This window comes from Pantherophis guttatus, chromosome 1 (genome assembly GCF_059756535.1).
Source record: "Pantherophis guttatus breed Tessera chromosome 1, ASM5975653v1, whole genome shotgun sequence".
Lineage (NCBI taxonomy): Eukaryota > Metazoa > Chordata > Lepidosauria > Squamata > Colubridae > Pantherophis > Pantherophis guttatus.
Window position 1 is genome coordinate 123,417,242 of NC_142063.1, and position 18,152 is coordinate 123,435,393.

Below are 18,152 nucleotides of genomic sequence, written 5' to 3' on the forward strand. Positions count from 1 at the left end.
CTTTCAAATATTGGTGAAACCAGAAGAAGACCTCTAAAGATCACCTTCAACTATGAGCAGGTTTATGGGGGGTAGTCCTAAGAGTCATGGTGCATAGAGCCAGGAGATTGATTTGTTTAATTTTAAGCTCTTCTCCAAATTCATATCCATTTGCCCACATTGGACTTTGACAGGGAATTATGGGGTCTTGAAATCCAATTTATTTGGAAGACACCAGATTGAAGGAAGGTACTATAAAATATTCCCAATTCCTAGACAAGAATCAACATCTTAGCAGGAATCTATCAAAAACTCCATGCTGTTGATGCATGGCCTGTTCACTCTCCCTTCCTCTTTGATGCTTTCACCTTTTGGTCTCCCCCATCCAACCAGAAGCAACCTACTCTTTGCTAACATATACACTGATTGCCAGGAAGGATTTCTAAATATTGTATAAGGTGAGGATTACACACAACACAAGAAACGTGGATGGGCTAATTCACATTTTATTCTTCTCTTCCTCCAAAGAGGCTGTATTCCATGACCTGCAAGGCATCCTTGCAATGTCACCGAGTTTAGCATCTGAGACCCCTATTATGCCAAAGAGCTACTTAAGATACTTGTGCAATTATCCTGATCTTGGTAGTTATTTCATTCATTTTTCTATTAACCTGTGTTCTGAAGACTTAAAGTGTCAGTTCATAAGCATTTATCCCCAGTACATTAATTTTACTTCCTGGCATGAAAGACAAAGCCAGTGAAGGAGGAAAGAGAGAGGGAGGGAGGGAGGAAGGGAGGGAGGGAGGGAGGGAGGGAGAGAGAGAGAGAGAGAGAGAGAGAGAGAGAGAGAGAGAGAGAGAGAGAGAGAGAGAGAGAGAGAGAGAGAGAGAGAGGGAAGGCTGGCATAATTGTTTTGTCAAAAAAAAAATGCAAGATATATATATATTTTTTATCCTCTGCTGCTCATTAGTCCCCTCCCTACCAGTCCTCAAGGGGAAATGAGGCTTCTTGATCTGAAAGGATGGCCAAGCCATCATTGGGTTTCTTTTTTTGTCCTCTGTCCCCTCCATCTATTGCTCATCTATTTCTGAACCGAGCCTTTTTAGACCATTATTTATTTGGAGAGTACAATCAGCATTTGAAGTGTGGCTATAAATCTCATTCTATTTAAACAGAAAACAAAAAAAAATATATACCCTTGGTCAGCAGAATTTGCTGGTGATATGCTAACAAGACCTTTTTGAAATATAAGATAAACTGTTTTCCTTCCTGGCATCCTGAACAATCAACTTTCCATTCATCTGCAGATGTCATCTGACATAAGTCTGGTTGTTCATCTTGTCATCATACCCAGATTGCTATACAGAACCAGGTAATAAGTGCTTTATGCATCTTTATTATGTATAATCTTACTGACTAAGCTTCCCACCCTTTTTTTGTTTGTTTGTTTGTTTGTTTTAAAATTGAGAGATTGTTCTATGAAAAGAGATGGTACCAGGTAGGGATTGTGCCTCTATGCTCACATGGAGAATAATCTCTAACCTTATGCCTGAATATTTTGCCATAATAAACAAACCGAGAGGCATGTGGCTTTTTACGCCATTATTTATTTATTTTATTTGTTACATTTATTTGCCACTTACCTCACCATGGGGCTACTCTAGGGGGCTTAGAGTAATAAAAAGGAAGAAAATGAAAGGAAGATAAATAGAACATAAGTAAAATAATAGAACAATAAAATAAAGAGTGAAAAAGAAGACACTGAGAATACATCAATATGATAACAGAGAAGAGCAACAAAGATGATTAAGGGACTGGAGGCTAAAACATATGAAGAATGGTTGCAGGAACTGGGTATGTCTAGTTTAATGAAGAGAAGGACTAGGGGAGACATGATACCAGTGTTCCAATATCTCAGGGGCTGCCACAAAGAAGAGGGAGTCAAACTATTCTCCAAAACACCTGAGAGTAGGACAAGAAGCAGAGGGTAGAAACTAATCAAGGAGAGAAGCAACTTAGAACTAAGGAGAAATTTTCTGACAGTTAGAACAATTAATCAGTGGAATGATTTGCCTCCAGAAGTTGTGAATGCTCCAACACTGGAAATTTTTAAGAAGAGATTGGATAACCATTTGTCTGAAGTGGTGTAGGGTTTCCTGCCTGGGTAGGGGGTTGGACTAGAAGACCTCCAAGGTCCCTTCCAACTCTATTATTATAGTCTATAACCAAAAAGATAGGCAGGTGGAGAGCACAGCATAAGAGAGTTATGTAGCATTAAATGTGGATCTGCTTGGATAAAACAACATGGGTCATAGAATCAATAAGACTTACATTACCGAAGCAAAGAGGCTACTCCCTGCAACAGTTTTGGTGGACTTGAATTTTTTGGGGCCAGCGCTACTAGAAGAGGTTCTCTTCAGATAGTGACAAGTGCTTTCAGGATGGGCAGCTTCTTCAGCAAAATCAGAGAGGCTTCCAAATTGACCACCTCTAATACATCTGCATTAGATGTATTACAAAAATTAAATAATGTATTAAAAAGGGGACGAGGTGACTTAGTGGCTAAGATGCTGAGCTTGGGTCGGCAGTTCAGCGGTCCAAGTCCCTAGTGCCACATGATGGAGTGAGCTCCTGTTACTTGCCCTAGCTTTGCCAACCTAGCAGTTCGAAAGCATGTAAAAATGCAAGTAGAAAAATAGGTACCACCTTGGTGGGAAGGTAACAGTGTTCCGTGCATCTTCGGCATTTAGTCATGCTAGCCACATGACCATGGAATCATCATCAGACAGCGCTGGCTCTTTGGCTTAGAAACAGAGATGAGCATCACCCCCTAGAGTAGGGAACGACTAGTGCGTATGTGCGAGGGGAAACTTTATCTTTAATACATCTGTCCCCAATTTTTCTGGCTGTGCAAACAGGCAGCGGCAGCAAGAAGTGGGGTATGGTTTCACACAACTGCAGTATCCCATGCTCACCCACCGCTGCCAGTTCGCAGAGCCGGAAAGATCGGGGACCTAAGCCATTAAACTATCCTTTGTTCACATGTTACAGTACCTGGAGTTACACAACTCATCAAGCCAAAAATCGAACACTATGATAGTGCATTATATGAATCTGGTCTAAATGCTGAAATCAGTGGAGTTGCATTAAAATACTTTGAAAATATCTGTATCCACTGAATTCTGCCTATGCTCAGGCAGCATGAGAACAATAATCAGAGACTTATGTATAAAGAATGATTCATATGTAGGTCTAAGTAAATAATTGATTTATATTGTAAGCCACCCAGAGTTATCTTGTGGTAAAATGGGCAGCAAATAAATAAACAAACAAACAAACAAACAAATATATAAATAAGAACAAACGAATGAATGAATGAACTCTAAAGCTGAAGAGAAATAGTTTTTACTGTAAGTTGCACATAAGACTTCATTGTGTCCCTTATAATAAGCATTTGGAAAACTCCCTAAAATTGCACTGTTTCCATTTTTTTCTTATAGAAACATTGTACCTGGAAATTTATTTCCTAACTAATTATATAGCATTTAAAAAAAAAAAACCTGGTATGAGTTAGAGAGGTGCACCCAATGAAACCTGTGGTTTTGATTTTACCCTGTGTGTGCTAATGAGACACTTAATTCCTAGGCCTCTTTTCCTGGCTTTGATCCTAAACAAATGGTTACTTCTTGGCAGTCATCCAACAACACTTCTAATTAATTCACAATCAGGTTTTCATTTTATTCCCATGTCTAGCTCATCACTTTTCGTTTTGGGCTAATGCACTAGAGGTTGGAATGCCCACAAATGGCAGCAGGCACTCCAAAAATCTTACGGGCAAGAATTTCAGGTCCAGAAATGTTCAATAGAAATATTTCACCCAGGCAGAGAACAGCTCCACTATAATAGAGAGTTGTAACTATTTAATCATTCAGAACATATTGCACCTTTTAGTGCAACTCCATGTAATTCTCCTTACATAGGGAACAATGGAAAACTGGCACATTTGATGATGGTTATTCTAGAATTTATGAACTGTTCCACTTAATCTTTATATTGGTTCGTTACTAAAGCTCCACAAAAGGGATGAACTTTGGACTCAGAATGGTTCAGAAAATCACAGGAGCTCCAAATCCAATCTGTTTTCCATTGATGTCTCTTTTCAAATAAGACTGAACATAATTTGGGGGCATTGTACAAATTGCTGTCTATGCTTCTACTTAAAACAAATTGTGGCAGATTTTGTAAGTACAGGTAGTCCTCGACTTACAATAGTTCATTTAGTGACCTTTCGAAGTTACAGTGGCACTGAAAAAAGTGACTTATGACCGTTTTTCACACTTTCAGCCATTGAGGTGTCCTCATGATCAAAATTCAGATACATGGCAACTGACTCATATTTATGACCATTGCAATGTCCTGGGGTCATGTGATCACCTTTTGCAACCTTCTGAGAAGCAAGGTCAGTGGGGAAGCCAGATTCCCTTAATAACCATGTTACTAATTTAACAACTGCAATTCTTCACTTAACAAATGTGGCAAGAAAGGTCATAAAATGGGACAAAATTCACAGATCAAATATTTCACTTAACAACAGAAATGTTGGGCTCAATTGTGATCATAAATCAAGGGCTACTTGTTTGATATAGCTTTTTTATCTGTAGTGAAAGAAAGTAATATTTAAAAATATTTATTTGTAAAAAAGCTATTGGTGACATTCTAGGTCCGGGATGGCGAACCTATGGCACACGTGGCATGCGAAGCCATATCGGTGGGCATGTGAGCTCAGCACTGGCGCACATGCACGTGCCAGCCAGCTGATTTTCAGGCCTTCTGGGTCCACTGGAAGTCAGCAAATGGGCCGTTTCTGGCCTCCGGAGGGCCTCTGCGGGTGGGAGGCTGTTTTCACCCTCTCCAAGCTCCTAGAAAGTCTCTGGAGCCTGGGGAGAAAAACAGTTCTACTGAGCCCACTGGGCCATCACGTGCCAGGAGCGAGAGGGAGCGGGGGGTCACGCATGCATGCACGTGGGGCAGGACGCATAGAATTATATGTGTGGGCACGCATGCGCTCAACCCCCCTCCCCCACTCCTGGCACGCGATGGCAAAAAGGTTAGCCATCACTGTTCTAGGTAATAGTACTTTTGGTAAATACATAGAGGAAAAAGTAAACATTGGCCAGAAAAATGCTGGAGGAAAAGTATATACAGACAAGGCAGCGATTGACCAAAATTTGCTACTGAAGCTAAAATCAGTGGTGGGACCAACTGGCCAGCTTGTGATATACTCTGTAAACTTGCACAGTAGTAGCTTCCTTACAACTTGAATGTCAAAATTGTCTCCAAACGTTCAGCAGAAAGAAGATGATGCTTCTGGTATATGCTAGGATACATTTCAATACTTACTGTACGAGCATCCAAAAGCTTCAACCCTCAGACCAATATCTCCATTCGGGTTCCATGTCACAGGCACAAAGCGTACAAAGCGAGCTTTAACAGAGTGAAGGAATTTGTGCTGGACCACACTGTCAGCATTGACATTGCCTTGGAAAACCTGCAAAGAAGAAAAAGGCTGGCTGTAACATAGCGTTTGGGGGGATTTTTAACAAATAAGGTCCATGTGGTGATTCATTTCATCCCAGAAGATTCAGTTCATGACAAAATAGTAGCCCGTGGTTCTGTAATGCAGGATGCAATTATAGCTTCTCTGATAGGTAACTGTCTGGCCTCTACTTACATGCCTTTAGGATTCAGCATCTTCCAAAGCAGTTTGTTCCAACTATCAAACAACTCATAATGCGAGGAAATTTCTTTTTATGCTTAGCTACAATCTGCTTCCCTGCCATTTATATTCCTCGGGGTTAAACTTGCTCTCTAAAGCAACAGAGAATGATTTGAAAATCACTATCGTTATCTATTCTTAAGCTTTTATTTTCCAAGCTAACAAACCTCAGCTTCTTCAGTGCTTGCTTCTAGGACGTGGTTTTGAAACGCCAATTTCTCAATGTGTTTCTTGAGAAAGACATAGACATAAGTATAGACATGCTGATTTACATGTTTATAGACTCCAACATTATCATGTAGATAGATCAATGCCAAATAATTGTGTTTTTTTCTCCTCAATCTGGATACTATATTTTCACAACCATAGTCCCAAAATATAGTAACTTTTTAAACACCAGTACTAGTATTACTAGTAATGTGTGATGACCAAAGGTGGCAAGAAAATCTCTAATGCCTAGATAAAACCAGAGGTCTTTGTAAAATTGCTGCTAAAATGTAGTTTTTAATGTTACAGAAGGAGAAAACATTACATGTGTGGGTATTGATCATATTCATTGAATTTAAATTCAATATGGGATTTGGTTTCATACCCACTACCCACTTATATTTCCTAGACATTCCTACTTGGATTATACACATCAGGCCAGGCGAAAGGGCAACTATAAACCTTGATCAGAAAACATTGTGTGCTGTGGCTCTAATATCCTTTCTTGGAATTCCACTGACTTCCTCTCGACAAATGTATTCTTCTACCTGGCCAAGACCATCCCTTCCTATTATCTGCTTTATTTTTTTTAAAAAAATAATGAATCTAACATTTAAATCTAACAGACTATTATTATTTTTTTGCAACTTTACTTTTCATTTTAGAACTTAACATCAACCATTAAAAGAGACCATATTGTTGTTATACTTCCCTCCACCCCAAAACCAAGAATTTCTCTCTCCTGTGTGTGTATGTTTGCATTTTTTTTTTTTTGTAAGCTGATGTTATTTACATCACCTGGGAACTAGAGTGGAAAGAAAGTAAATGGGGGACAAAGATTAATATTTTAAGCATCAACCTCTGGCTTAAAGCTGTAAAATGCAAACAGAAAAGTTGTAAGTTGTCAGAGACACTGAGGGATGGGGAAAAGCAAAAGTCCCCTTTAGAAAAGACAGGCAGTTCCACAACTGACAATCAGTTCCACGAGGCATCATAAATTAAGTGGCTCAGGCTGATGTGCAACTTTCAATCTCACTTGATGCAAGAAACCTCAGGACAGCTAGCCCCAGCATATTTAGAGATTTATGTTAGCTAGCTACCACAGTGACTGTGGCGATTATCTTCTTTCCCACTTTATTAGGTAGGTAATGGGGTAAGGTTTGAACTGTACATGGAAGGAAGCCATGTTGGTGCACACTTGAAGGATAAAATAATGAACTGGGATTAATTACTTTCCAAGGGATTTTTTAATAAGTAAATGAGGGGTTCTTATCTGCCAAAGTCTCAATGATAGCTGAAACAAAAGGAAAAAAGAAGTTTGTGAGTTGTATTGCAGAAATTTTCAATTTGCACTATTGTATTTCCAAAGTAAAAAGGATCAAATGTGAGCCTCTGCCCAATACTGTCTACTCTATAACTGCTACATAACGATGCCAAACTGAAATGCAATGCCAACTGCACTCTTGAAAACATGTTAAGAGGATTTGGTGCGCATACCATATTTATGATTTTTGGGAAAACAAACTTATTATGATGCTTCCTTGAAAAAAATGACTGTGAGAATCCAGTTCATCAAATTTTGTTGATGCTGAACTGCTAAAGTTTATTACAATATGTTTTGAGCAGATCTAAAGATTCATATTTTAGGATGAATCTTAAGGATGAATATACATTGCATTATGCAATTTATAATAAGATAAGATAAGATAAGATAAGATAAGATAAGATAAGATAAGATAAGATAAGATGATAAGATAAGATAAGATAAGATAAGATTTATTTTTTTTTATTTATTTTTATTAAATTTGTATACCGCCCTTCTCCTGCTGGACTCAGGGCGGTGCACAGCCAAAATAAAAAACATCCCAATACAAAATTTAAAATTTTTAAAAAGAATTACACAACTTTGGCCCAAAATTTAAAACTTCCCAACTAAAACCCATAGACAATTAAAATTCTAACATCTCAAAAGGGGGAGGGGGGGTTACGCCAGCCCTGCTTGGTGGAAAAGAAAAGTTTTTAGGGCACGGCAAAAAGCCTAGAGATCTGGTATCATGCGTATCTCCGGGGGCAAATCGTTCCAGAGGGCAGGTGCTGCCACAGAGAAGGCAGATAAGATAAGATGATAAGATAAGATAAGATAAGATAAGATAAGATAAGATAAGATAAGATGAGATGAGATGAGATGAGATGAGATGAGATGAGATGAGATGAGATAAGATAAGATAAGATAAGATAAGATAAGATAAAAGATAAGATAAGATGGACCCTTTTCCATGTATGTATTATTGACGATATCTGGTCATCACCATTAAAAAAATGTGTGTGTATATTTGTGTGTGTACATGCAAAAATACAGGTATAGAAGTGGGAGAAAGGGAAAATAAATTAAACATAGAAGTAATCCACCTGCTTCCTTTTCTTTTCTCTCTTGGTTTAGAAAACTGTATCTTCTGGAGTGGAATGTCTTTTTGACAAGAATGTTCTGTGACATTTTGAATTTATTATTATACCATCAGGAGAAAATATTTGTCAAGTTATCCGTTCTATGCTGACTGGAAAGATGAGAAGGCTCTCACCTCTTATCTAAATTCTGTGAAAATACTATACAAAGGTAATGTCAACTTGGAAGCAACCAATCAAAGTGATCACTGAGGAAAAACTAAATCTGAGGTATTATTTCTGGAACTTGCTTTTATTTATTTTTGGGAAAGTGAACAAGATATATTCAAATTTGGGGTTAGCTGAGTGGGTTTAATTTTTTTTTTTAATCTAACCTAAGAAACTGGCTACTCTTCACATATAAGCATAGAAGGTGACCTACTCTACTGGGGAAAATAGTAGAGGCTAAGATACTGCCTTCCACATGACTGCATTTTAATTGCAAGATTCATTAAAACAGAAATACACCTATCAAGAGCAACTAAACCGCCTACCTTCTCTGTTTAATGTTTGAGGTAAAATATGGCAAAAAATATAATTAAGTACTTTCCTGTTGCAATATTTTAGGCTAGGCTGAGACCAGAAAAACCAAGCTTTAATTCCCCATTCAAGCATGGAAGTATCATAGCTTTTAGTTAGTCCAACCTATTTCACAAGGTTGTTATTTTAGGGAAAAAAATGGGGAGAGATCTCTATATGTCTTACCCTGAGCTCCTAGAAGAAAGTAGGGTTATAATTTTATTAAATAAATAAAATATATCAACTGACTGCAATGCTGCCATGACTGGTTCCTTATTTGAGACATTGTACTACACCACAGTGGTTGAACTTGAATGGAAACCCCACCCTCCAGCTGGTGACTCAACCGATGATTGCAAAAAATCCTGTTTTGCATTCTTCTCACAAGCTCTGGCTGCCTGGAGAACATGTGAATTGATTTCTTGGATTCTCCTTGCCTCCTGAGAGTTCTTCAGACGCCAGGAAGCCAGCCTGAACCTCAAACAAAACAAAACAAATCCAAGCTCTTCAATCCTCCATTTCCCCATTGTAAATGATTAAAGTCAAGAATTAATCATCTATGGGGATTACTTGGGAAAATTCCATTTGGCTGCTGGATGGATGGCAGATTCTTTCTCTCCCTCCCCCATAACCCATTCTCTGCTCTCTACTTGTCTTTTTTTTTTCATATAATTATTTTTCTTGTGTTTTTTAAATCATTGTTTATTTTATTGCTCTATTGTCTTATTTCTGTTCACGCTCTTTTCATTTTTTTCCTTTTTATTGTTGTAAGCTGCCAAGAATAGCCTTACGGCAAGATAGGTGACAAAGAAATTTAACAAATAAATAGTAAAGAAAGAATTGGTTGTATTGTTCACTGCTAACTTGCATTAATTTTTCCTTAGTTCTAGGTTGCTTCTCTCCTTGATTAGTTTCCACCCATTGCTTCTTGTCCTGTCCTCAGGTGCTTTGGAGAATAGTTTGACTCCCTCTTCTCTATGGCAGCCCCTCAGATATTGGAACACTGCTATCATGTCACCCCTAGTCCTTCTTTTCATCAAACTACACATACCCAGTTCCTGCCACCATTCTTTTTATGTTTTAGCCTCCAGTCCCATAATCATTAGCTGAAGAAGAAATTATGAGAGGGCAAAAATTCATGTTGTGCATATCACTGTTTGTTCCCAATGACTGCAGATATCAAGCACCCTGGTGAATACTAGAACAGAACAGAACAGAATAACAGAGTTGGAAGGGACCTTGGAGGTCTTCTAGTCCAACCCCCTGCTTAGGCAGGAAACCCTACACCACTTCAGACAAATGGTTATCCAACCTCTTCTTAAAAACTTCCAGTGTTGGAGCATTCACTACTTCTGGAGGCAAGTTGTTCCACTGATTAATTTTTCTAACTGTCAGGAAATTTCTCCTTAGTTCTAGGTTGCTTCTCTCCTTGATTAGTTTTCACCCGTTGTTTCTTGTCCTACCCTCAGGTGTTTTGGAGAATAGTTTGACTCCCTCTTCTTTGTGGCAGTCCCTGAGATATTGGAACACTGCTATCATGTCTCCCCTAGTCCTTCTTTTCATTAAACTAGACATACACAGTTCCTGCAACCATTTTTCATATGTTTTAGCCTCCAGTCCCCTAATAATATTTGTTGTTCTTCTCTGCACTCTTTCTAAATTCTCCACATCTTTTTTACATTGTGGCGATCAAAATTTAATGCAGTATTCCAAGTGTGGCCTCACCAAGGCATTATAAAGTAGTATTAACACTTCACATGATCTTGATTCTATCCCTCTATTTATGCAGCCTAGAACTGTGTTGGCTTTTTTGGCAGCTGCTGCACACTGCTGGCTCGTATTTAAATGGTTGTCTACTAGGACTCCAAGATCCCTCTCACAGTTACTACTATTGAGCAAGGTACCACATATACTTGTGGTACCTTGTGCATTTTGTTTTTCTTGCCTAAATGTAGAACCTTACATTTTTCACCACTGAATTTCATTTTTTTAGATAGCCCCAATGTTAAAGTCTGCAAAGATCCTTCTGTATCTTAAGCCTATCTTCTGGAGTGTTGGCTATTCCTGCTAGCTTGGTGTTGTCTGCAAATTTGATGAGTTCCCCATCTATTCCTTCATCCAAATCATTGATGAAGATGTTGAAGAGTACTGGGCCTAAACCAGAGCCTTGGGGTACCCCACTGCATACCTCCCTCCATGTAGATGCAGTTCAATTGAGGACTACATGTTGAGTGTGGTTGGTCATCCAGTTATGAATCCATCTGGTGGTGATGCTTCTAACCCACATTTTTCTATTTTATCAAGTAGTAGGTTATGGTCTACTTTATCAAATGTCTTACTGAAGTCCAAGTAAATTATATTAACAGCATTTCTCTGGTCCACTAATTTTGTTACTTTGTCAAATAATGCAATAAGATTAGTCTGGCATGATCTGTTTTTGACAAACCCATGTTGGCTTTTGGTTATACTTTGTTTGCTTCTAGGTGTTTGCTGGTTCATTGTTTGATTATTTTTTCCAGAATCTTCTCTGGTATTGAGGTCAGGCTGAAGGGTCTGTAGTTTCCTGGATCTATTTCCCCCCCCTTTCTTTTTTTGAAGATGGGAAGTACATCAGCTCTTTTCTAGTCCTCTGGCAGTTTCCCGGTGCTCCAGGATCTTTCAAAGATATAGTTCAGTTGTTCTGAGATCTCATCTACCACTTCCTTCAGAACCTTGGGGTGTAATCCATCCGGTCCTGGTGATTTGAACTTGTCTAGGGTAGACAGGTGCTCACTTACGAGTTTCTTCCCTATTTTAACTTGTGTTCCTAATCTGTTTTTTGTGGTGCTGTTTTTGAAGTTGTTCTAAATTCAGATGGCTTTAGGTGGAAGTTTCTTCAAGTAACAAAGTATTCCAATTGGTCCAGCATTTCTACTTTCACATCTGTATGCACAAGGAGTCCTTCACTGAACATGCCCATTGTAGGTAATGAGGCCAGCATGTTGGATTGGACTCCATTACTGACCTAGGGTAATTGAGTTCATGGTCTAATTTTACATAATAACTTCTGCACAATATCTGCAGATACTTCTGGTAACAGCTGTCTATCCATTTTTTTTACACCTAAAAAAGAAAAGCAGGCACTATTGGGGAGGAATTTGATATTCTATCCATGTTTCCTTCAATCCTAACAGACTCCTACCCACAATATGCCATCTGCCAAATATGAATTTAATTTTCAGAGGGAGAAGAATCTCTCCTTTTTGCCACAAGTAGTTTCAATCCATCCGGGTTCAAATAATCTCTACTGTTGCACTGTTAAATCTCAGAAAGTCAATATCTGGATGGTAGTCCAAATATTCCTGAATAAAAAAAAAATATTCATTGGAATTAAAACCTACTGAACTTGATGAAATTTAGGGGGGACTAAGGAGCCTGGGCAGGCAGGCGAAGAGTGGCTAGGAGGGGAGGGGTGAGTAGAGACCAGTGAGGTGCCCCTAGATGTGAATGACATTGAGTTGGCCACACCCACCCAGTCACATGACCACCTAGCCATGCCCACCCAGCTGTCATTAGCCAGATCATATTACTGGTCCACGGGATTTAAAATTCTGAATTTAGTGGTCCCTAAGATCTGAAAGGTTGGTGACCTCTGCTCTAATCTATTCTACAACTGTAGTCTAATCCTATAACTCTTAAAACATAAACTTTAAATGTTAGGATTTAACTGCTACAGGTAATTTACCTTTTTCCCACTACATCACAGGTTAAAACAAACAAAAAAAATGTTTTTTGACAACAAATTATCCTTTCCTTTGTATTGGTTCTCAAACTGAATGCCTGGAGGATTATGTTCATAATTAGATCAATTATTTCAAATGGCAAGAAACAGCTATACAGTATATGCTATGCGAAAATCTTGAAAAATATAGGGATAAGAGAAATTGAATCCTTCATATTCTGAACTCCTTCTCTGAGGATTAAAAAGACCATTATTTTCAAAGACCGTGTTTCATTGGCTTACTTGTAGGAATTACCTATTGGCTTTGCTGCTCTTATATTGCTCTTAGAAGCAGTAAAAAAAAAATCAAACTAGTTTCTTGTTCAGTCTTCAAGCTATCTAAATCATGACAGAAGTATCAAATTACTAGAGTATTATTTTTTTAAAAAAAAACAAAAAACCTGATTTTAAGTGGCCAGGTAGTGTTGCATTGTTCGCAAAGCAGTTGCTTGCTCTAGTCGATTCTGTGGCTGTTCTGAACAGCGAATATAAATTTCCTAGTATAACTTCATATAAGATTAGGACAGAACGGCTATATTGAGATGGCATAAAAATACATGTGAGCATCATCATTATCAATGTTAGCAAGGACATTATAAAATCTATGGACAAAAATAGTAGCTGGGAAACCCACATATGCACCTACACAATTCTAACTTTAGCCATATGTGGTTTTTTGTTAAATGTTTCTTGGTCTTGTTACCAAATTTTATTTTCAAATTACATAGCTACATAGAAAATGTTAGTCTTCAAGTAATCTGGGAATTGTCATTAGCAACCAACTACAGGTAGTCCTCGACTTACAACAGTTCATTTAGTGACCATTTAAAGTTACAATGGCACTGAAGAAAATGACTTATGATTGTTTTTCACACTTACAACCACTGCCACATTCCCCCATGGTCATGTGATCAAAATTTAGATGCTTGGCAACTACCCATATTTATGACGATTGCAGTGTCCTGAGGTCATGTGATCCCCTTTTACAACCTTCTGACAAGCAAAGTCTATAGGGAAGGCAGATTCACTTAACAACCTTGTTACTGACTTAACAACTGCAATGATTCACTTAACAACTGTGGCAAGAAAGGTCATAAAAATGGGGCAAAACTCACTTACCCAATGTCTCACTTAACAGCAGAGACTTTGGGCTGAATTGTGGTCATAAGTCGAGGTCTATCCGTTTATTCTTCAGTTTCATTAAGGAAATTGTTACATGTTCAAAAAAGGTACTCCTTGACTCACGACCATAACTGACCCCAAAATTTCCTTTGCTAAACAAGACAGTTGTCAAATAACTTTTGCCTCATTTTACAACCTTTCTTGCCATGGTTCTTAAGTGAATCTGGCTTCCCCATTGACTTTGTCAGAAGGTTGCAAAAGGTGATCAGATGACCCCAAGACATTGCAATCATCATAAATGCATGCCAGTTGCCAAGCATCCTAATTTTGATCGCATGACCATGGGGATGCTACCCCAGTGTAAACACCAGTCATAAATCACTCTTTTCAATGCCATTGTAACTTCAATCAGTCACTGAATGAATGGTTGTAAGTCAAGCACTATCTGTAATGACTACACATATTATGTTCAGAAGTTGTATGACAGAATTTAGCATGCACTGAATGACCTTTATGTGATTTAACAATGTAGAGAATATGGTAAGAAAGTAGCATTCAGAGTTTTTTTACTATTTATCAACACTGATAATTTTTAATCAGCTACAGTAGTGGCCAAAATTGTGGAAACCTTTTGGGAAAAGTGTATTTTTGAGGTTTGATGGCTAATAACACCACTTTTTTTTGGCGTTTCAAGATAATCATATTCCACTGCTGGAATGGCCTGGGAATAGCCCAGACCTTAACCCAATTGAAAATCTATGGAGCCGACTAAAGAAACTTGTTAGTCAGAAGCGACCCAGCAATAAAACCCAGTTAATAGAAGCAATCATTCAATCTTGGTTTCACATTATAACAGCTGCAGAACTAAAAGACTTGGTTCACTCCATGGGAAGACGTAATTCATACTAAAGGTTACCCAACTATTAACTGACATGGTGATAATTTTTGTATATCTCATTTTTTCTACGTGTTTCACTTTTCTTCTTTATACTGTAACTGCTATTCTAATAGCAAATCCTTCATGAAAGTTATTGCATTACATTCTTGATTAAATTATCTTTCCATTGATATATAATTTTATGGTACTACTAAAAAAAAAAAGTGGTGTATTAGAAAATATACTTTTCCCACAAAAATGGGAAAATACATGTTTCCACATTTTTGGCCACTACTGTAGCACAATATTTTTTGTTCTTGCCAGTTTGGACTAATAGGGTTACACCGGGGCAAAATGTTTTGTTAATACATGCCACAGAAGTCTCAAAATTCAGAGGGTGGGGTTTTTTTTGTTTTTGTTTTTGTTTTTGGACTTCATTTTAGTCATAAATATTTGATGTAAGAGAATAACTGAAGTTTTGTTTAGAACTGCAGGTTTTTTTGGGGGGCGGGTTGTGTCTTCAAATTAGTGTTGACTCTTCTCAGTGACATTTTCAGAGGTGGTTTGCCAATGCCGCCTTCCTAGGGCTATCAGAAAGTGATTGGCTGAAGGTCACACAGCTGGGTTCATGGCTAAAGTGGGTACCAGCGTTCCAAGTAACACGTCTGCCAAAAGCAGAACTCCGAGGTTGATAGATTCCTCATCTAAAGAACATGTTTATTGGATATATCATATCGGCACAGCTAGTGAAAACCAACTCTAAAATGTGCCGCGGTTTTAGCCTAATTAAAAGAGCAAATGTTTCTCTCCCCAGATGTCACCAGTCACATTGTCCAATGAAAGTAGCTGGCAGGCTGCTCGGTCACTCCTCTCCTCCTTCAACTGCCACCTGTTGGGATGACCTTGGTTCCCACAAGAGAACTTTTTGTTTTGACTGTTAGCCAGTCTATCTACTTCCCCCTCCCTTCCCCCTTTCAGAGACCATGGCAACTGTGAGGCAGCAAAAGATGGCTTCAGCCAGATTCACTTCAGAGTTGACAGTGGGACTAGAACTCACAGTTTCCCACTTTCTCGTCTGATACTTTAACCATTACATCAAATTGCCTCTCAACAAAATAATATTGCAGGGAAGGTTCTTTTCAATTCCCTTCCTTCCCCCATGTTCTTAAAATGAAAATGGACAAAATCTATTATTGTTTAATGATATAGAAGATTAGAATTTGTGCACTCTTCTTGATAATTATGCAGTGAATAATTGCATGAGATAATTTAATTTTCTTATGTTTATTAGGAACATTTACAAGATAAGATTTTATGGACATCTATTATTAATAATAGGGAAATGGAACAATGATAACCTATCAGATCAAGGTCCATGAAGAATGTATTAATACTGTATTAAATATATATATCTAATATAAAATCCAACCTTAAGTACACACAGTATAATATTTAAACCTGAATTACCCCACTATTTAAGATAGCTGGATAGGAACATGTTATTTTCTAGGATGTTTTTTTCCTATCATTATTTATTCATTCAACTTTATTCATTCAACTTCATTGCTTCTTTGAATTTTATTTATACAGCAAGAATCAAAATCCAATCCTATGAGATGCACCTTTTGGCACCTATTGATATACATGATTTATAAAAAAAACAGAAATCAAATACAAGAAGGTTTCAGAAAATCAATAATTCCTCCTTTCACACATTTTTACACCCATATATACTATCCCTTCAATTGTAATTTTAACCCTAAGAAGTCTATCAGTCATTTGATATCACGCATAGTCTTTGACTTATGACCACAGCACTGTCATAATTTCAACTGATTACAGAACAGATGGTTGTTAAGCGAGGATTGCCCGTATAGTGCCAAAATAAGTGAGAGAAAAAATGTACAAGCTGGGAAAATGATAGAATTAATATTTGGTTTATAGGGCAGGCAGAAATCTCATAAAAGTTTATAGGGCAGGCAGAAATCTCATAAAAACTCATGTGGAGAAATCATAATTTTAAGAGTGTTTGAACTTTCATTTTGGGCCCTAGAAATGTCTCAAGTGTCCTACTTTATGGATTTGGAATGATATTTACATATGATTAAGGAACATATTACAATTGGATGAAACAGAATACTATCTAGTTTGGGAGAGATTATATAAATGGATGGAGGAAAGGAAAGGATGGAGGAAATGGGGGGGGAAGGACAAAGGAAGACTAAATAATGGTTAAAGGAGGTGGAGAAATATAGAAAGTTTATGTCAAATGTAAATAAAATAATTAGAATAATATAATATATTATTATATATATATATATATATATATATATATATATATATATATATATATATATATATATATATTAGAAATATATGTAAAAAGATATAATAAGATAATGTAAAAGATATAATAAGATAAGAAAGAGAAAATGTATAAATATAGATTATTGACGCGAAACTGTTGAAAAGAAGAAGATGTAAATATCTGTTTTTGTTTTAAAATATTTTTAATTTTTTTTTTTTAAAAAAGGAACATATTACAGTTGATTGGGCTTACACAACAGGCTAAGTTAATACCAGTTAGCTGATGGAAGATTATGTCGCCAATGCTGAGTTTTGTTCAGCAGCTACTGTATATTCTCAGTGTGCCCAGAGAGAGAAATATCAACCTTTACCTAGGATCGAACTCACAGCCTCCTGATTGTGAGGCGAGAACTCCACCTCTAGGCTACCACTCCATTTATGTATATGTATATGAACAGATTCAAACAACTTGTCTGAAATATATCTTGGGGATGGATAATTGTGTAATTATTGCCCAGCAATAAGGGCAGGGTTGGTCATGTCCCCTATAAAAAGCCATTTAATAATTAAAGTATTAATTACCCTTTTACCTTTACTTTATCTTATGTACTATGTGTTATTCTATTTTATCTCACCATAGCTATTTTATCTCACTTCAGTGTATCTTATCTTATTGCACTTTACTGTGGGTGATGATCATATTTGATATGGTCAATTGACTAATCAATAAAATATATTGTATGATATTGTAATTCCGGAAAAGTGCTATGGAACCTGTGGAAATGTGCATGAATGCAGCCTATACCTGCAGCTCTTTAATGCAGCAGGTGCTTTAAAGGGCTGCCAACAGATACAACAATCAGTTCCCTGTGGGCTGAAAAGTACCTTTTTGGAATTAAATCCAAATTATAAAGTCCTAATTACTTTAATCTAGGATATGGTTAAACATTCTTCATAAAAAAGTTATTCTTTACTCTAGTTTTAAACCTGAAGTGTAGAGTCAGTTTGATATTGTTTAACAGGGCTAGAAAATCTCCAGCCCAAGTCTCCACTCATCAGTCATACTGGATAAACCTCCAAGCTGCATCTTGGTAATCTCAGACTGAGTTTAATGGTTTTATTACACTTCAGTTGATGTTACATGTCTTAAGTACACAATTAAC

General features: G+C 37.3%; 1 protein-coding gene across 2 annotated transcripts in view; it reads right to left on the minus strand.

Annotated features, from left to right (window-relative positions):
• The window catches only part of CNTNAP5 (contactin associated protein family member 5), a 414,934-nt gene that overhangs the window by 242,417 nt on the left and 154,365 nt on the right, over positions 1-18,152 (minus strand). For both annotated transcript variants that reach the window (XM_060687892.2, XM_060687893.2), the window contains exon 4: positions 5,380-5,527. In XM_060687892.2, the coding sequence (XP_060543875.1) occupies positions 5,380-5,527 (148 nt within the window). The remainder of the gene's footprint in view (positions 1-5,379; positions 5,528-18,152) is intronic.